The sequence below is a fragment of the Myxine glutinosa genome, chromosome 13 (genome assembly GCF_964187855.1).
Source record: "Myxine glutinosa chromosome 13, kmMyxGlut1.1, whole genome shotgun sequence".
In the NCBI taxonomy this organism is placed as follows: domain Eukaryota; kingdom Metazoa; phylum Chordata; class Myxini; order Myxiniformes; family Myxinidae; genus Myxine; species Myxine glutinosa.
In genome coordinates, this window is record NC_136273.1 from 13,616,059 (window position 1) to 13,637,876 (window position 21,818).

Here is a 21,818-nt window from a genome sequence, read left to right on the forward strand (position 1 = left end):
CCAAGATGGATACAGAAGCAATTAGATTTGGGGGGGGGGGGGGGCAGATGGGGAACACTGTGAAATGTAACCAAGAGTTGGTGACTTGAAAGGATGTTCCGCAGGTTCAGAATGCAGGTAAATGATGATGACTGTCAAAGTCATTTAGATATAATTGTTTTGAAATGACAACCTGTCCGTAAATTTTTACCGGACACTGTACACTAAATACACGTTTCCTTTACACATCAAACACACTATATCGATGGCGTGCGCATTATGACGCCAAAAACTAACAACATGGGAATAAAATGATCAATTGTTTTAATCTCAAAGGCGAGTGTTGAGAGCCAAGTGGAGATAAACAAGATAATGAATGAGAAACACAGCAGGCTCTTTCCACAACGCAGCTGCATTCATGGGTTCAGATCAAAGGGTGGGATAGAAAAACACCGCGAAGAAAGGGGGAAACAAAAATAATAGTAAATAAAATACATGTATGGCAAACAATAATACAGTCGTGAGGGAGAGGACACGACTGATGCGGTGAATGCCTTCACATGAATCTTAAAACATTCGTGCATGCTTTGCCCATTACTGTGAAAAAAAAGTATTGCGACAGGTAGAAAGTATTCAGGTAAATTGATTCACCACTGTTTACTCTTTCTTTTCCGCAAGGGTGTTGATCAGGCAAGAAGCCGAGCTGTCACGATGACACAAAGACTTTTTGGAAGTGCAAAACATTCTGATAATGTGAGTTTGATTATGGTGCATAAGCTGCTCAATGTGCAAAACATTCTGACAATGTGAGTTTGTTTATGGTGCATAAGCTGCTGAATGTGCAAAACATTCTGATAATGTGAGTTTGTTTATGGTGCATACGCTGGTGAATGTGCAAAACATTCAGACAATGTGTTTGTTTATGGTGCATAACCTGCTGAATGTGCAAAACATTCTGATAATGTGAGTTTGTTTATGGTGCATAAGCTGGTGAATGTGCAAAACATTCAGACAATGAGTTTGTTTATGGTGCATAAGCTGCCGAATGTGCAAAACATTCTGATAATGTGAGTTTGTTTATGGTGCATAAGCTGCTGAATGTGCAAAACATTCTGACAATGTGAGTTTGTTTATGGTGCATAATCTGCTGAATGTGCAAAACATTCTGACAATGTGAGTTTGTTTATGGTGCATAAGCTGCTGAATGTGCAAAACATTCTAATGTGAGTTTGTTCATGGTGCATAAGCTGCTGAATGTGCAAAACATTCTGATAATGTGTTTGTTTGTGGAACATAATGTGCAAAACATTCTGACAATGTGAGTTTGTTTATGGTGCATAAGCTGCTGAATGTGCAAAACATTCTGACAATGTGAGTTTGTTTATGGTGCATAAGCTGCTGAATGTGCAAAACATTCTGATAATGTGAGTTTGTTTATGGTGCATACGCTGGTGAATGTGCAAAACATTCAGACAATGTGTTTGTTTATGGTGCATAATCTGCTGAATGTGCAAAACATTCTGATAATGTGAGTTTGTTTATGGTGCATAAGCTGCTGAATGTGCAAAACATTCTGACAATGTGAGTTTGTTTATGGTGCATAATCTGCTGAATGTGCAAAACATTCTGATAATGTGTTTGTTTGTGGAGCATAATGTGCAAAACATTCTGACAATGTGAGTTTGTTTATGGTGCATAAGCTGCTGAATGTGCAAAACATTCTGACAATGAGTTTGTTTATGGTGCATAAGCTGCTGAATGTGCAAAACATTCTGATAATGTGAGTTTGTTTATGGTGCATACGCTGGTGAATGTGCAAAACATTCAGACAATGTGTTTGTTTATGGTGCATAAGCTGCTGAATGTGCAAAACGTTCTGATAATGTGAGTTTGTTTATGGTGCATAATCTGCTGAAGGTGCAAAACATTCTGACAATGTGAGTTTGTTTATGGTGCATAAGCTGCTGAATGTGCAAACCATTCTGATGTGAGTTTGTTTATGGTGCATAAGCTGCTGAATGTGCAAAACATTTGTTTTGTTTGTTTATGGTGCATAAGCTGCTGAATGTGCAAAACATTCTGATAATGTGAGTTTGTTTATGGTGCATAAGCTGGTGAATGTGCAAAACATTCAGACAATGTGAGTTTGTTTATGGTGCATAAGCTGCTGAATGTGCAAAACATTCTGATAATGTGAGTTTGTTTATGGTGCATAATCTGCTGAATGTGCAAAACATTCTGACAATGTGAGTTTGTTTATGGTGCATAAGCTGCTGAATGTGCAAACCATTCTGATGTGAGTTTGTTTATGGTGCATAAGCTGCTGAATGTGCAAAACATTCTGACAATGTGAGTTTGTTTATGGTGCATAATCTGCTGAATGTGCAAAACATTCTAATAATGTGTTTGTTTGTGGAGCATAATGTGCCAAACATTCTGACAATGTGAGTTTGTTTATGGTGCATAAGCTGCTGAATGTGCAAAACATTCTGACAATGTAAGTTTGTTTGTGGTGCATAAGCTGCTGAATGTGCAAAATATTCTGATAATGTGAGTTTGTTTATGGTGCATACGCTGGTGAATGTGGAAAACATTCAGACAATGTGTTTGTTTATGGTGCATAAGCTGCTGAATGTGCAAAACATTCTGATAATGTGAGTTTGTTTATGGTGCATAAGCTGGTGAATGTGCAAAACATTCAGACAATGTGAGTTTGTTTATGGTGCATAAGCTGCTGAATGTGCAAAACATTCTGATAATGTGAGTTGTTTATGGTGCATAAGCTGCTGAATGTGCAAAACATTCTGACAATGTGAGTTTGTTTATGGTGCATAATCTGCTGAATGTGCAAAACATTCTGACAATGTGAGTTTGCTTATGGTGCATAAGCTGCTGAATGTGCAAAAAAATTCTGATAATGAGTGTTTATGGTGCATAAGCTGCAGAATGTGCAAAACATTCTGACAATGTGTTTGTTTATGGTGCATACGCTGCTGAATGTGCAAAACATTCTGACAATGTGAGTTTGTTTATAGTGTATAAGCTACTGAATGTGCAAAACATTCTGATAATGTGCTTGTTTATGGTGCATAAGCTGCTGAATGTGCAAAACATTCTGATAATGTGTTTGTTTATGGTGCATAAGCTGGTGAATGTGCAAAACATTCAGACAATGTGAGTTTGTTTATGGTGCATAAGCTGCTGAATGTGCAAAACATTCTGATAATGTGCTTGTTTATGGTGCATAAGCTGCTGAATGTGCAAAACATTCTGACAATGTGAGTTTGTTTATGGTGCATAATCTGCTGAATGTGCAAAACATTCTGATAGTGTTTGTTTGTGGAGCATAATGTGCAAAACATTCTGACAATGTGAGTTTGTTTATGGTGCATAAGCTGCTGAATGTGCAAAACATTCTGACATTGTGAGTATGTTTATGGTGCATAAGCGGCTGAATGTGCAAAACATTCTGATAATCTGAGTTTGTTTATGGTGCATACGCTGGTGAATGTGCAAAACATTCAGACAATGTGTTTGTTTATGGTGCATAAGCTGCGGAATGTACAAAACCATCTGATAATGTGAGTTTGTTTATGGTGCATAAGCTGGGGAATGTGCAAAACATTCAGACAATGTGAGTTTGTTTATGGTGCATAAGCTGCTGAATGTGCAAACCATTCTGATAATGTGTTTGTTTATGGTGCATAAGCTGCTGAATGTGCAAAACATTCTGATAATGTGAGTTTGTTTATGGTGCATAATCTGCTGAATGTGCAAAACATTCTGATAGTGTTTGTTTGTGGAGCATAATGTGCAAAACATTCTGACAATGTGAGTTTGTTTATGGTGCATAAGCTGCTGAATGTGCAAAACATTCTGACATTGTGAGTATGTTTATGGTGCATAAGCGGCTGAATGTGCAAAACATTCTGATAATCTGAGTTTGTTTATGGTGCATACGCTGGTGAATGTGCAAAACATTCAGACAATGTGTTTGTTTATGGTGCATAAGCTGCGGAATGTACAAAACCATCTGATAATGTGAGTTTGTTTATGGTGCATAAGCTGGGGAATGTGCAAAACATTCAGACAATGTGAGTTTGTTTATGGTGCATAAGCTGCTGAATGTGCAAACCATTCTGATAATGTGTTTGTTTATGGTGCATAAGCTGCTGAATGTGCAAAACATTCTGATAATGTGAGTTTGTTTATGGTGCATACGCTGGTGAATGTGCAAAACATTCAGACAATGTGTTTGTTTATGGTGCATAAGCTGCTGAATGTGCAAAACATTCAGACAATGTGAGTTTGTTTATGGTGCATAAGCTGCTGAATGTGCAAAACATTCTGATAAAGTGCGTTTGTTTATGGTGCATAAGCTGCTGAATGTGCAAAACATTGATAATGTGAGTTTGTTTATGGTGCATAAGCTGGTGAATGTGCAAAAGATTCAGACAATGTGAGTTTGTTTATGGTGCATAAGCTGCTGAATGTGCAAAACATTCTGGCAATGTGAGTTTGTTTATGGTGCATAATCTGCTGAATGTGCAAAACATTCTGATAATGTGTTTGTTTGTGGAGCATAATGTGCAAAACATTCTGACAATGTGAGTTTGTTTATGGTGCATAATCTGCTGAATGTGCAAAACATTCTGATAATGTTAGTTTGTTTATGATGCATAATCTGCTGAATGTACAAAACATTCTGATAATGTGAGTTTGTTTATGGTGCATATGCTGGTGAATGTGCAAAACATTCTGATAATGAGTTTGTTTATGGTGCATAAGCTGCCGAATGTGCAAAACATTCTGACAATGTGAGTTTGTTTATGGTGCATAATCTGCTGAATGTGCCAAACATTCTGATAATGTGAGTTTTTATGGTGCATAAGCTGCTGAATGTGCAAAACATTCTGATAATGAGTTTGTTTATGGTGCATAAGCTGCCGAATGTGCAAAACATTCTGACAATGTGAGTTTGTTTATGGTGCATAATCTGCTGAATGTACAAAACATTCTGATAATGTGAGTTTGTTTATGGTGCATATGCTGGTGAATGTGCAAAACATTCAGACAATGTGTTTGTTTATGGTGCATAAGCTGCTGAATGTGCAAAATATTCTGATAATGTGAGTTTGTTTATGGTGCATAAGCTGCTGAATGTGCAAAACATTCTGATAATGAGTTTGTTTATGGTGCATAAGCTGCTGAATGTGCAAAACATTCTGACAATGTGAGTTTGTTTATGGTGCATAATCTGCTGAATGTGCAAAACATTCTGATAATGTGTTTGTTTGTGGAGCATAATGTGCAAAACATTCTGACAATGTGAGTTTGTTTATGGTGCATAAGCTGCTGAATGTGCAAAACATTCTGACAATGTGAGTTTGTTTATGGTGCATAAGCTGCTGAATGTGCAAAACCATCTGATAATGCGTTTGCTTGTGGTGCATAAGCTGCAGAATGTGCAAGATTCTGATAATGTGTTTGCTTATGGTGCATAAGCTGCTGAATGTGCAAAACATTCTAACAATGTGGGCTTCTTTATGGTGCATACATTGCTGTATGTGCAAAACATTCTGACTGTGATTTTGTTTATGGTGCATAAGCTGCTGAATGTGCAAAACATTCTGATAATGTGTTTGTTTATTGTGCATAAATTGCTGAATGTGCAAAACATTCTGATAATGTGTTTGTTTGTGGAGCATAATGTGCAAAACATTTTGACAATGTGAGTTTGTTTATGGTGCATAAGCTGCTGAATGTGCAAAACATTCTGACAATGTGAGTTTGTTTATGGTGCATAAGCTGCTGAGTGTGCAAAACCTTCAGACAATGTGTTTGTTTATGGTGCATAAGCTGCTGAATGTGCAAAACATTCTGATAATGTGAGTTTGTTTATGGTGCATAAGCTGGTGAATGTGCAAAACATTCAGACAATGTGAGTTTGTTTATGGTGCATAAGCTGCTGAATGTGCAAAACATTCTGATGTGTTTGTTTATGGTGCATAAGCTGCTGAATGTGCAAAACATTCTGACAATGTTTGTTTATGGTGCATAATCTGCTGAATGTGCAAAACATTCTGACAATGTGAGTTTGTTTATGGTGCATAAGCTGCTGAATGTGCAAAACATTCTGATAATGAATTTGTTTATGGTGCATAAGCTGCTGAATGTGCAAAACATTCTGACAATGTGAGTTTGTTTATGGTGCATAATCTGCTGAATGTGCAAAACATTCTGATAATGTGTTTGTTTGTGGAGCATAATGTGCAAAACATTCTGACAATGTGAGTTTGTTTATGGTGCATAAGCTGCTGAATGTGCAAAACATTCTGACAATGTGAGTTTGTTTATGGTGCATAAGCTGCTGAATGTGCAAAACATTCTGATAATGTGTTTGTTTATTGTGCGTAAGCTGCTGAATGTGCAAAACATTCTGATAATGTGAGTTTGTTTATGGTGCATAATCTGCTGAATGTGCAAAACATTCTGACAATGTGAGTTTATTTATGGTGCATAAGCTGCTGAATGTGCAAAACATTCTGACAATGTGAGTTTGTTTATGGTGCATAAGCTACTGAATGTGCAAAACATTCTGATGTGTTTATGGTGCATAAGCTGCCGAATGTGCAAAACATTCTGATAATGTGAGTTTGTTTATGGTGCATAAGCTGGTGAATGTGCAAAACATTCAGACAATGTGAGTTTATTTATGGTGCATAAGCTGCTAAATGTGCAAAACCATCTGCTAATGCGTTTGTTTGTGGTGCATAAGCTGCAGAATGTGCAAGATTCTGATAATGTGAGTTTGTTTATTGTGCATAAATTGCTGAATGTGCAAAACATTCTGATAATGTGTTTGCTTATGGTGCATAAGCTACTGAATGTGCAAAACATTCTAACAATGTGGGCTTCTTTATGGTGCATACATTGCTGTATGTGCAAAACATTCTGACAATGTGATTTTGTTTATGGTGCATAAGCTGCTGAATGTGCAAAACATTCTGATAATGTGAGTTTGTTTATTGTGCATAAATTGCTGAAAGTGCAAAACATTCTGGTGGTGAGTTTGTTTATGGTGCATCAGCTGCTGAATGTGCAAAACATTCTGATAATGTGTTTGTTTATTGTGCATAAGCTGCTGAATGTGCAAAATTCTGCTAATGTGAATTTGTTTATGGTGCATAAGCTGGTGAATGTGCAAACTATTCTGATAATGTGTTTGTTTATGGTGCATATGCTGCTAAATGTGCAAAACATTCTGATAATGTGATTGTTTATGGTGCATTAGCTGCTGAATGAGCAAAATTCGGATGCGTTTGTTTATGGTGCATAAGCTGCTGAATGTGCGAAACATTCTGATAATGTTTGTTTATGGTGCATAAGCTGCTGAATGTGCAAACGTTCTGACAATGTGAGTTTGTTTGTGGTGCATAAGCTGCAGAATGTGCAAAACATTCTGACAATGTGTTTGTTTATGGTGCATACGCTGCTGAATGTGCAAAACATTCAGACAATGTGAGTTTGTTTATAGTGTATAAGCTACTGAATGTGCAAAAGATTCTGATAATGCGAGTTTGTTTATGGTGCATAAGCTGGTGAATGTGCAAAACATTCAGACAATGTGAGTTTGTTTATGGTGCATAAGCTGCTGAATGTGCAAAACATTCTGATAAAGTGAGTTTGTTTATGGTGCATAAGCTGCTGAATGTGCAAAACATTGATAATGTGAGTTTGTTTATGGTGCATAAGCTGGTGAATGTGCAAAACATTCAGACAATGTGAGTTTGTTTATGGTGCATAAGCTGCTGAATGTGCAAAACATTCTGACAATGTGAGTTTGTTTATGGTGCATAATCTGCTGAATGTGCAAAACATTCTGATAATGTGTTTGTTTGTGGAGCATAATGTGCAAAACATTCTGACAATGTGAGTTTGTTTATGGTGCATAATCTGCTGAATGTGCAAAACATTCTGATAATGTGTTTGTTTGTGGAGCATAATGTGCAAAACATTCTGACAATGTGAGTTTGTTTATGGTGCATAATCTGCTGAATGTGCAAAACATTCTGATAATGTGTTTGTTTGTGGAGCATAATGTGCAAAACATTCTGACAATGTGAGTTTGTTTATGGTGCATAAGCTGCTGAATGTGCAAAACATTCTGACAATGTGAGTTTGTTTATGGTGCATAAGCTGCTGAATGTGCAAAACATTCTGATAATGTGAGTTTGTTTATGGTGCATAAGCTGGTGAATGTGCAAAACATTCAGACAATGTGAGTTTGTTTATGGTGCATAAGCTGCTGAATGTGCAAAACATTCTGACAGTATGAGTTTGTTTATGGTGCATAAGCTGCTGAATGTGCAAAACATTGACAATGTGAGTTTGTTTATGGTGCATAATCTGCTGAATGTGCAAAACATTCTGATAATGTTTGTTTGTGGAGCATAGTGTGCAAAACAATCTGACAATGTGAGTTTGTTTATGGTGCATAAGCTGCTGAATGTGCAAACCATTCTGACAATGTGAGTTTGTTTATGGTGCATAAGCTGCTGAATGTGCAAAACATTCTGATAATGTGAGTTTGTTTATGGTGCATATGCTGGTGAATGTGCAAAACATTCAGATAATGTGTTTGTTTATGGTGCATAAGCTGCTGAATGTGCAAAACATTCTGATAATGTGAGTTTGTTTATGGTGCATAAGCTGGTGAATGTGCAAACCATTCAGACAATGTGAGTTTATTTATGGTGCATAAGCTGCTAAATGTGCAAAACCATCTGATAATGCGTTTGTTTGTGGTGCATACGCTGCAGAATGTGCAAGATTCTGATAATGTGGGCTTCCTTATGGTGCATACATTGCTGTATGTGCAAAACATTCTGACAATGTGATTTTGTTTATGGTGCATAAGCTGCTGAATGTGCAAAACATTCTGATAATGTGTTTGTTTATTGTGCATAAATTGCTGAATGTGCAAAACATTCTGATAATGTGAGTTTGTTTGTGGTGCATAAGCTGCTGAATGTGCAAAACATTCTGATAATGTGAGTTTGTTTATTGTGCATAAATTGCTGAAAGTGCAAAACATTCTGATGGTGTTTGTTTATGGTGCATCAGATGCTGAATGTGCAAAACATTCTGATAATGTGTTTGTTTATTGTGCATAAGCTGCTGAATGTGCAAAATTCTGCTAATGTGAATTTGTTTATGGTGCGTAAGCTGGTGAATGTGCAAAACATTCGGATAATGTGAGTTTGTTTATTGTGCATAAATTGCTGAATGTGCAAAACATTCTGATAATGTTAGTTTGTTTATGATGCATAAGCTGCTGCATTTGCAAAACATTCTGATAATGTGAGTTTGTTTATGGTGCATAAGCTCCTGAATGTGCCAACCATTCTGATAATGTGTTTGTTTATGGTGCATATGCTGCTGGATGTGCAAAACATTCTGATAATGAGATTGTTTATGGTGCATTATCTGCTGAATGGGCAAAAATCTGATGTGAGTTTGTTTATGGTGCATAAGCTGCTGAATGTGCAAAACATTCTGATAATGTTTGTTTATGGTGCATAAGCTGCTGAATGTGCGAAGCATTCTGATAATGTTTGTTTATGGTGCATTAGCTGCTGAATGTGAAAAACGTTCTGACAATGTGAGTTTGTTTGTGGTGCATAAGCTGCAGAATGTGCAAAACATTCTGACAATGTGTTTGTTTATGGTGCATACGCTGCTGAATGTGCAAAACATGCTGATAGTCAGTTTGTTTATGGTGTATAAGCTGCTGAATGTGCAAAACATTCTGATAATGTGCTTGTTTATGGTGCATAAGCTGCTGAATGTGCAAAACATTCAGACAATGTGAGTTTGTTTATAGTGTATAAGCTGCTGAATGTGCAAAACATTCTGATAATGAGCTTGTTTATGGTGCATAAGCTGCTCAATGTGCAAAACATTCTGACAATGTGAGTTTGTTTATTGTGCATAAATTGCTGAATGTGCAAACATTCTGATGGTGAGTTTGTTTATGGTGCATAAACTGCTGGATGCAAAACATTCTGATAATGTGAGTTTGTTTATGGTGCTTAAGCTGCTGAATGTGCAAAACATTCTGATAATGTGAGTTTGTTTTTGGTGCATAAACTGCTGGATGCAAAACATTCTGATAATGTGAGTTTGTTTATGGTGCTTAAGCTGCTGAATGTGCACAACATTCTGACAATGTGAGTTTGTTTATGGTGCATAAGCTGCTGAATGTGCAAAACATTCTGATAATGTGAGTTTGTTTATTATGCATAAATTGCTGAATGTGCAAAACATTGATGGTGAATTTGTGTATGGTGCATAAGCTGCTGAATGTGCAAAACATTCTGATAATGTGAGTTTGTTTATTGTGCTTAAATTGCTGATTGTGCAAAATACTGATGGTGAATTTGTTTATGGTGCATAAGCTGCTGAATGTGCAAAACATTCTGATCATGTGAGTTTTTTTATTGTGCATAAATTGCTGAATGTGCAAAACATTCTGAAAATGTGAGTTTGTTTATGGTGCATAAGCTGCTGAATGTGCAAAACATTCTGATAATGTGAGTTTGTTTATGGTGCATAAGCTGCTGAATGTGCAAAACATTCTGATGGTGTTTGTTTATGGTGCAAAAGCTGCTGAATGTGCAAAACATTCTGGTCATGTGAGTTTGTTTATTGTGCATAAATTGCTGAATGTGCAAAACATTCTGAAAATGTGAGTTTGTTTATGGTGCATAAGCTGCTGAATGTGCCAAACATTCTGATAATGTGAGTTTTTTATGGTGCATAAACTGCTGAATGCAAAACATTCTGATAATGTGAGTTTGTTTAGGGTGCATAAGCTGCTGAATGTGCAAAACATTCTGCCAATGTGCGTTTGTTTATGGTGCATAAGCCGCTGAATGTGCAAAACATGCTGACAATGTGAGTTTGTTTATAGTGCATAAGCTGCTGAATGTGCAAAACATTCTGAAAATGTGTTTGTTTATGGTGCATACACTGCTGAATGTGCAAAACCATCTGATAATATGAGTTTGTTTATGGTGTATAAGCTGCTGAATGTGCAAAATTCTGATAATGCGAGTTTGTTTATGGTGCATAAGCTGCTGCATCTGCATGTGCAAATTATTCTGATAATGTGAGTTTGTTTATTGTGCATAAGCTGCTGAATGTGCAGAACATTCTGATAATGTGAGTTTGTTTATTGTGCATAAATTGCTGAATGTGCAAAACATTGATGGTGAGTTTGTTTATGGTGCATAAGCTGCTGAATGTGCAAAACATCTATCTATAATTCCAGCAATCTCTGTGTGTGTGTGTGTGTGTGTGTGTGTGTGTGTGTGTGTGTGTGTGTGTGTGTGTGTGTGTGTGTGTGTCTGTGTGTCTGTGTGTGTGTTTGTTTGTTTGTCTGTGACCGCTGTTTCTCGACAACCACGGGTCCGATATACTTGAAACTTGCCAGGTATATTGCTGGGGAAGCGAGGATGTGCCTTTTCAAGGTTTCATATTAATCGGAGAAGTAGTTACCGAACTATGTCCAAAAAACGATTCAACCAATCAGAGAGCAGCGAGCTATCACGTGTGCCGAACGTGGCGAACAGACTCTGCCTCGGACGGCACATTTGAGAGCGTATTCATTTATTTCACGTTGGAAAACTATGTTGCCGTTAAACTATGTTTTAAAACTAATTAAAACTAATTTGCGATTCATCGTAACTGCGATTTGCGACCTTCCGGACAGTGAAGACTGCACTTCCGGCAGCCAATCACAGAACGCGTTATTGCGTAGGCGTGGCCGATGTGAGAGCGAGCCGAGCCGAGCGCGTGCGCCATTACGGTTCGTAATTCGATTTCTTCCGGAGAAAATAATAATTTCTCGATTTCTTATGCGCATTATTTCTCCCAATTCAGTCAGAGCGAAGGGCGGAAGCGAAGAGCGTTGTTTTTTTTGTTTACGGGCGTACGGGCGGGGTAGAGCGTACGGGTAGCGTTTTTTTTTTTTTTTGGCAAGGAACGGGCACCCACGTATGGGCATCTATCTATAATTCCAGCAATCTCTGTGTGTGTGTGTGTGTGTGTGTGTCTGTGTGTCTGTGTGTCTGTGTGTGTGTTTGTTTGTTTGTCTGTGACCGCTGTTTCTCGACAACCACGGGTCCGATATACTTGAAACTTGCCAGGTATATTGCTGGGGACCCGAGGATGTGCCTTTTCAAGGTTTCATATTAATCGGAGAAGTAGTTACCGAACTATGTCCAAAAAACGATTCAACCAATCAGAGAGCAGCGAGCTATCACGTGTGCCGAACGTGGCGAACAGACTCTGCCTCGGACGGCACATTTGAGAGCGTATTCATTTATTTCACGTTGGAAAACTATGTTGCCGTTAAACTATGTTTTAAAACTAATTAAAACTAATTTGCGATTCATCGTAACTGCGATTTGCGACCTTCCGGACAGTGAAGACTGCACTTCCGGCAGCCAATCACAGAACGCGTTATTGCGTAGGCGTCGCCGATGTGAGAGCGAGCCGAGCCGAGCGCGTGCGCCATTACGGTTCGTAATTCGATTTCTTCCGGAGAAAATAATAATTTCTCGATTTCTTATGCGCATTATTTCTCCCAATTCAGTCAGAGCGAAGGGCGGAAGCGAAGAGCGTTGTTTTTTTTGTTTACGGGCGTACGGGCGGGGTAGAGCGTACGGGTAGCGTTTGTTTTTTTTTTTGGCAAGGAACGGGCACCCACGTACGGGCATGCCCTAGTTCTGATAATGTCAGTTTGTTTATTGTGCATAAATTGCTGAATGTGCAAAACATTGATGGTGAGTTTGTTTATGGTGCATAACCTGCTGAATGTGCCAAACATTCTGATAATGTGAGTTTGTTTATTATGCATAAATTGCTGAATGTGCAAAACATTGATGGTGAATTTGTGTATGGTGCATAAGCTGCTGAATGTGCAAAACATTCTGATAATGTGAGTTTGTTTATTATGCATAAATTGCTGAATGTGCAAAACATTGATGGTGAATTTGTGTATGGTGCATAAGCTGCTGAATGTGCAAAACATTCTGATAATGTGAGTTTGTTTATTGTGCTTAAATTGCTGATTGTGCAAAATACTGATGGTGAATTTGTTTATGGTGCATAAGCTGCTGAATGTGCAAAACATTCTGATCATGTGAGTTTTTTTATTGTGCATAAATTGCTGAATGTGCAAAACATTCTGAAAATGTGAGTTTGTTTATGGTGCATAAGCTGCTGAATGTGCAAAACATTCTGATAATGTGAGTTTGTTTATGGTGCATAAGCTGCTGAATGTGCAAAACATTCTGACCATGTGAGTTTGTTTGTTGTGCATAAATTGCTGAATGTGCAAAACATTCTGATGGTGTTTGTTTATGGTGCAAAAGCTGCTGAATGTGCAAAACATTCTGGTCATGTGAGTTTGTTTATTGTGCATAAATTGCTGAATGTGCAAAACATTCTGAAAATGTGAGTTTGTTTATGGTGCATAAGCTGCTGAATGTGCCAAACATTCTGATAATGTGAGTTTTTTATGGTGCATAAACTGCTGAATGCAAAACATTCTGATAATGTGAGTTTGTTTCGGGTGCATAAGCTGCTGAATGTGCAAAACATTCTGCCAATGTGCGTTTGTTTATGGTGCATAAGCCGCTGGATGTGCAAAACATGCTGACAATGTGAGTTTGTTTATAGTGCATAAGCTGCTGAATGTGCAAAACATTCTGAAAATGTGTTTGTTTATGGTGCATACACTGCTGAATGTGCAAAACCATCTGATAATATGAGTTTGTTTATGGTGTATAAGCTGCTGAATGTGCAAAATTCTGATAATGCGAGTTTGTTTATGGTGCATAAGCTGCTGCATCTGCATGTGCAAATTATTCTGATAATGTGAGTTTGTTTATTGTGCATAAGCTGCTGAATGTGCAGAACATTCTGATAATGTGAGTTTGTTTATTGTGCATAAATTGCTGAATGTGCAAAACATTGATGGTGAGTTTGTTTATGGTGCATAAGCTGCTGAATGTGCAAAACATCTATCTATAATTCCAGCAATCTCTGTGTGTGTGTGTGTGTGTGTGTGTGTGTGTGTGTGTGTGTGTGTGTCTGTGTGTCTGTGTGTCTGTGTGTGTGTTTGTTTGTTTGTCTGTGACCGCTGTTTCTCGACAACCACGGGTCCGATATACTTGAAACTTGCCAGGTATATTGCTGGGGACGCGAGGATGTGCCTTTTCAAGGTTTCATATTAATCGGAGAAGTAGTTACCGAACTATGTCCAAAAAACGATTCAACCAATCAGAGAGCAGCGAGCTATCACGTGTGCCGAACGTGGCGAACAGACTCTGCCTCGGATGGCACATTTGAGAGCGTATTCATTTATTTCACGTTGGAAAACTATGTTGCCGTTAAACTATGTTTTAAAACTAATTAAAACTAATTTGCGATTCATCGTAACTGCGATTTGCGACCTTCCGGACAGTGAAGACTGCACTTCCGGCAGCCAATCACAGAACGCGTTATTGCGTAGGCGTGGCCGATGTGAGAGCGAGCCGAGCCGAGCGCGTGCGCCATTACGGTTCGTAATTCGATTTCTTCCGGAGAAAATAATAATTTCTCGATTTCTTATGCGCATTATTTCTCCCAATTCAGTCAGAGCGAAGGGCGGAAGCGAAGAGCGTTGTTTTTTTTGTTTACGGGCGTACGGGCGGGGTAGAGCGTACGGGTAGCGTTTTTTTTTTTTTTTGGCAAGGAACGGGCACCCACGTACGGGCATCTATCTATAATTCCAGCAATCTCTGTGTGTGTGTGTGTGTGTGTGTCTGTGTGTCTGTGTGTCTGTGTGTGTGTTTGTTTGTTTGTCTGTGACCGCTGTTTCTCGACAACCACGGGTCCGATATACTTGAAACTTGCCAGGTATATTGCTGGGGACCCGAGGATGTGCCTTTTCAAGGTTTCATATTAATCGGAGAAGTAGTTACCGAACTATGTCCAAAAAACGATTCAACCAATCAGAGAGCAGCGAGCTATCACGTGTGCCGAACGTGGCGAACAGACTCTGCCTCGGACGGCACATTTGAGAGCGTATTCATTTATTTCACGTTGGAAAACTATGTTGCCGTTAAACTATGTTTTAAAACTAATTAAAACTAATTTGCGATTCATCGTAACTGCGATTTGCGACCTTCCGGACAGTGAAGACTGCACTTCCGGCAGCCAATCACAGAACGCGTTATTGCGTAGGCGTCGCCGATGTGAGAGCGAGCCGAGCCGAGCGCGTGCGCCATTACGGTTCGTAATTCGATTTCTTCCGGAGAAAATAATAATTTCTCGATTTCTTATGCGCATTATTTCTCCCAATTCAGTCAGAGCGAAGGGCGGAAGCGAAGAGCGTTGTTTTTTTTGTTTACGGGCGTACGGGCGGGGTAGAGCGTACGGGTAGCGTTTTTTTTTTTTTTTGGCAAGGAACGGGCACCCACGTACGGGCATGCCCTAGTTCTGATAATGTCAGTTTGTTTATTGTGCATAAATTGCTGAATGTGCAAAACATTGATGGTGAGTTTGTTTATGGTGCATAACCTGCTGAATGTGCCAAACATTCTGATAATGTGAGTTTTTTATGGTGCATAAACTGCTGAATGCAAAACATTCTGATAATGTGAGTTTGTTTATGGTGCATAAGCTGCTGAATGTGCAAAACATTCTGATAATGTGAGTTTGTTTATGGTGCATAAGCTGCCGAATGTGCAAAACCATCTGATAATGTGTTTGTTTATGGTGCATAAATTGCTGAATGTGCAAAACATTCTGATAATGTGTTTGTCAATGGTGCATAAGCTGCTGAATGTGCAAAACATTCTGATAATGTGAGTTTGTTTATGGTGCATAAAATGCTGAATCAGACGACAGGTGCATTCTGAGATAGCGAAGGTCTAACCTGGAGTCAAGACCGTCGAAGAACACTTTTCCACTTGCCCACCAGGTTTAAACCTGTCCACCAGGTTTCGGCAGTTTTTGGTGGGAATTTAGAATGATGACAATTCACCTACTCTTCACGAAAAACACTGTGGGGACTATAACGTCGAGTTACGACCAGTGCTGGTGGACGTGTCTTCTGGTTGGACGTCCCACCGATGTAAGGCCACATATCGACGCCTCGCCCGGCACTTGAAATACCAGGATGACGGTTTATGGCTAGGCCGAGATTCACGCCCAGGCTAGACAGCTCGGAGGAGAGAGTACCACCTCCAGGCCATCCTGCCAACCCATTTCAGGAGTAATATTCCACCATATCCTGTTTTCCGGCTATTCCTGCCTCAACATGTCCGTAATTTTCTTCCGCCTGTCCTACTTTCACCATCTGCATGATTTGTTGTCTTCCATTTGCTCATGACATTTCCCATGGCTGACTGGTCCAATATGACAAAAATGCCACGCACCTCTGGCACACAATAACCTTTCTGTCTTGAAGATGAGCCAGGTTTTTCCTTGTGACCTCTCGGTTACAATGGAGATTTAACACTTGCTGCTCCCCTGTCAAATAATACACCTGCTGCAGTGTGAGGGACAATATATACTGTAAGCTAGTTAGGAAGTTAATTTCAAGCTTGAGTGAGTCGTCCCAAAACAGTACTTTGGTTTACATAATTAATATCATTCGTCACAAAAAGACGGCTGATGGCGATTCTCAAACGGGAGCAACGCACCTTCCTGGAACCTGGATATCCGAGATAGCGTAATGATACTTCTGCAAGTTCTCCTTGTCAATAAAGGTGCCACCGGTTGCTGGCCGAAGCAATGACAGGCGCAGGTCTGTGAGAGTCATGAAATCCCGGAGGGCTGGGTTAGCCGTCATCCGGCCATATGGAGATGCGGAGATGCTGCCAGGTGGCAGCCGAGGGCCGGTGAGCAAGGTGGTTCGGTTCTGGATCTCCATGTGCACGGTGCGGACGCCCTTGGACGCAAAACTACCTGAGTATTCCTCAGTGCAGATCACCTGCGGTACAACACAAGAAAAGGATCACTGAAAGTATTAAAGGAAACAAACACCAGAGCAATGCTCACGGAATAATATGTGGTTGTTGAAAAGTATCAAATAAGAAGCAATGAAATACCAGAGCAATCCTCACGGAATAATATCTCGTTGTTGCAAAGTATCAAATAAGAAACAATGAAATACCAGAACAATCCTCACGGAATAATATCTCGTTGTTGAAAGTATCAAATAAGAAGCAATGAAATACCAGAGCAATCCTCACGGAATAATATCTCGTTGTTGCAAAGTATCAAATAAGAAGCAATGAAATGCCAGAGCAATCCTTATGGAATAATATCTGGTTGTTGAAAAGTATCAAATAAGAAGCAATGAAATGCCAGAGCAATCCTTATGGAATAATATCTGGTTGTTGAAAAGTATCAAATAAGAAGCAATGAAATGCCAGAGCAATCCTTATGGAATAATATCTAGTTGTTGCAAAGTATCAAATAAGAAGCAATGAAATGCCAGAGCAATCCTTATGGAATAATATCTGGTTGTTGAAAAGTATCAAATAAGAAGCAATGAAATACCAGAGCAATCCTCATGGAAATATTATCTGGTTGTTGCAAAGTATCAAATTAGAAGCAATGAAATACCAGAGCAATCCTCATGGAATAATATCTGGTTGTTGCAAAGTATCAAATAAGAAGCAATGAAATACCAGATCAATCCTCATGGAATAATATCTGGTTGTTGAAAAGTATCAAATAAGAAGCAATGAAATACCAGAGCAATCTTCACGGAATAATATCTGGTTGTTGCAAAGTATCAAATAAGAAGCAATGAAATACCAGAGCAATCCTCATGGAATAATATATTGTTGTTGCAAAGTATCAAATAAGAAGCAATGAATACCAGAGCAATCCTCATGGGATAATATCTGGTTGTTGCAAAGTATCAAATAATAAGCAATGCAATACCAGAGCAATCCTCATGGAATAATATCTGGTTGTTGCAAAGTATCAAATAAGAAGCAATGAAATAGCAGAGCAATCCTCATGGAGTAATATGTGGTTGTTGCAAAGTGTCAAATAAGAAGCAATGAAATACCAGAGCAATCCTCATGGAATAATATCTGGTTGTTGCAAACTATCAAATAAGAAGCAATGAAATACCAGAGCAATCCTCATGGAATAATATCTGGTTGTTGCAAACTATCAAATAAGAAGCAATGAAATACCAGAGCAATCCTCATGGAATAATATCTGGTTGTTGCAAAGTATCAAATAAGAAGCAATGAAATACCAGAGCAATCCTCATGGAGTAATATGTGGTTGTTGCAAAGTGTCAAATAAGAAGCAATGAAATACCAGAGCAATCCTCATGGAATAATATCTGGTTGTTGCAAAGTATCAAATAAGAAACAATGAAATACCAGAGCAATCTTCACGGAATAATATCTGGTTGTTGCAAAGTATCAAATAAGAAGCAATGAAATACCAAAGCAATCCTCATGGAATAATATCTGGTTGTTGCAAAGTATCAAATAAGAAGCAATGAAATACCAGAGCCATCCTCATGGAATAATATGTGGTTGTTGCAATGTATAAAATAAGAAGCAATGAAATACCAGAGCAATCCTCATGGAATAATATGTGGTTGTTGAAAAGTATCAAAAAAGAAGCAATGAAATACCAGAGCAATCCTAATGGAAATATTATCTGGTTGTTGCAAAGTATCAAATAAGAAGCAATGAAATACCAGAGTAATCCTCATGGGATAATATCTGGTTGTTGAAAAGTATCAAATAAGAAGCAATGCAATACCAGAGTAATCCTCATGGGATAATATCTGGTTGTTGAAAAGTATCAAATAAGAAGCAATGAAATACCAGAGCAATCCTCACGGAATAATATCTGGTTGTTGCAAAGTATCAAATAAGAAGCAATGAAATACCAGAGTAATCCTCATGGGATAATATCTGGTTGTTGAAAAGTATCAAATAAGAAGCAATGAAATACCAGAGCAATCCTCACGGAATAATATCTGGTTGTTGCAAAGTATCAAATAAGAAGCAATGCAATACCAGATCAATCCTCATGGAATAATATCTGGTTGTTGAAAAGTATCAAATAAGAAGCAATGAAATACCAGAGCAATCCTCACGGAATAATATCTGGTTGTTGCAAAGTATCAAATAAGAAGCAATGCAATACCAGAGCAATCCTCATGGAATAATATCTGGTTGTTGCAAAGTATCAAATAAGAAGCAATGAAATACCAGAGCAATCCTCATGGAATAATATGTGGTTGTTGCAAAGTATCAAATAAGAAGCAATGAAATACCAGGGCAATCCTCATGGAATAATATCTGGTTGTTGCAAAGTATCAAATAAGAAGCAGTGAAATACCAGAGCAATCCTCATGGAATAATATGTGGTTGTTGCAAAGTATCAAATAAGAAGCAATGAAATACCAGAGCAATCCTCACGTAATCATATCTGGTTGTTGCAAAGTATCAAATAAGAGGCAATGAAATACCAGAGCAATCCTCATGGAATAATATCTGGTTGTTGCAAAGTATCAAATAAGAAGCAATGAAATACCAGAGCAATCCTCATGGAATAATATCTGGTTGTTGCAAAGTATCAAAAAGAAACAATGAAATACCAGAGCAATCTTCACGGAATAATATCTGGTTGTTGCAAAGTATCAAATAAGAAGCAATGAAATACCAAAGCAATCCTCACGGAATAATATCTGGTTGTTGCAAAGTATCAAATAAGAAGCAATGAAATACCAGAGCCATCCTCATGGAATAATATGTGGTTGTTGCAAAGTATAAAATAAGAAGCAATGAAATACAGGAGCAATCCTCACGGATTCATATCTGGTTGTTGCAAAGTATCAAATAAGAAGCAATGAAATACCAGAGCAATCCTCATGGAATAATATCTGGTTGTTGCAAAGTATCAAATAAGAAGCAATGCAATACCAGAGCAATCCTCATGGAATAATATCTAGTTGTTGCAAAGTATCAAATAAGAAGCAATGAAATACCAGAGCAATCCTCATGGAATAATATCTGGTTGTTGCAAAGTATCAAATAATAAGCAATGGAATACCAGAGCAATCCTCATGGAATAATATCTGGTTGTTGCAAAGTATCAAAGATGAAGCCATGAAATACCAGAGCAATCCTCATGGAATAATATCTGGTTGTTGCAAAGTATCAAATAAGAAGCAATGAAATACCAGAGCAATCCTCGTGGAATAATATCTGGTTGTTGCAAAGTATCAAATAAGAAGCAATGAAATACCAGAGCAATCCTCGTGGAATAATATCTGGTTGTTGCAAAGTATCAAATAAGAAGCAATGAAATACCAGAGCAATCCTCGTGGAATAATATCTGGTTGTTGCAAAGTATCAAATAAGAAGCAATGAAATACCAGAGCAATCCTCATGGAATAATATGTGGTTGTTGCAAAGTATCAAATAATAAGCAATGGAATACCAGAGCAATCCTCATGGAATAATATGTGGTTGTTGCAAAGTATCAAATAAGAAGCAATGAAATACCAGAGCAATCCTCATGGAATAATATCTGGTTGTTGCAAAGTATCAAATAAGAAGCAATGAAATACCAGAGCAATCCTCATGGATATAATATCTGGTTGTTGCAAAGTATCAAATAAGAAGCAATGAAATACCAGAGCAATCCTCATGGAATAATATCTGGTTGTTGCAAAGTATCAAATAAGAAGCAATGAAATACCAGAGCAATCCTCATGGAATAATATCTGGTTGTTGCAAAGTATCAAATAAGAAGCAATGGAATACCAGAGCAATCCTCATGGAATAATATCTGGTTGTTGCAAAGTATCAAATGAGAAGCAATGAAATACCAGAGCAATCCTCATGGAAATATTATCTGGTTGTTGCAAAGTATCAAATTAGAAGCAATGAAATACCAGAGCAATCCTCATGGAATAATATCTGGTTGTTGCAAAGTATCAAATAAGAAGCAATGAAATACCAGATCAATCCTCATGGAATAATATCTGGTTGTTGAAAAGTATCAAATAAGAAGCAATGAAATACCAGAGCAATCCTCATGGAATAATATATTGTTGTTGCAAAGTATCAAATAAGAAGCAATGAATACCAGAGCAATCCTCATGGGATAATATCGGGTTGTTGCAAAGTATCAAATAATAAGCAATGCAATACCAGAGCAATCCTCATGGAATAATATCTGGTTGTTGCAAAGTATCAAATAAGAAGCAATGAAATAGCAGAGCAATCCTCATGGAGTAATATGTGGTTGTTGCAAAGTGTCAAATAAGAAGCAATGAAATACCAGAGCAATCCTCATGGAATAATATCTGGTTGTTGCAAACTATCAAATAAGAAGCAATGAAATACCAGAGCAATCCTCATGGAATAATATCTGGTTGTTGCAAACTATCAAATAAGAAGCAATGAAATACCAGAGCAATCCTCATGGAATAATATCTGGTTGTTGCAAAGTATCAAATAAGAAGCAATGAAATACCAGAGCAATCCTCATGGAGTAATATGTGGTTGTTGCAAAGTGTCAAATAAGAAGCAATGAAATACCAGAGCAATCCTCATGGAATAATATCTGGTTGTTGCAAAGTATCAAATAAGAAACAATGAAATACCAGAGCAATCTTCACGGAATAATATCTGGTTGTTGCAAAGTATCAAATAAGAAGCAATGAAATACCAAAGCAATCCTCATGGAATAATATCTGGTTGTTGCAAAGTATCAAATAAGAAGCA

General features: G+C 38.0%; 1 protein-coding gene across 1 annotated transcript in view; it reads right to left on the reverse strand.

Annotated features, from left to right (window-relative positions):
- Positions 1-21,818, reverse strand: part of LOC137438614 (netrin-G2) — a 208,372-nt gene that overhangs the window by 79,307 nt on the left and 107,247 nt on the right. The window contains 1 exon segment of the mRNA XM_068133822.2: positions 16,740-17,029. Coding sequence (XP_067989923.2) covers positions 16,740-17,029 — 290 coding nt within the window.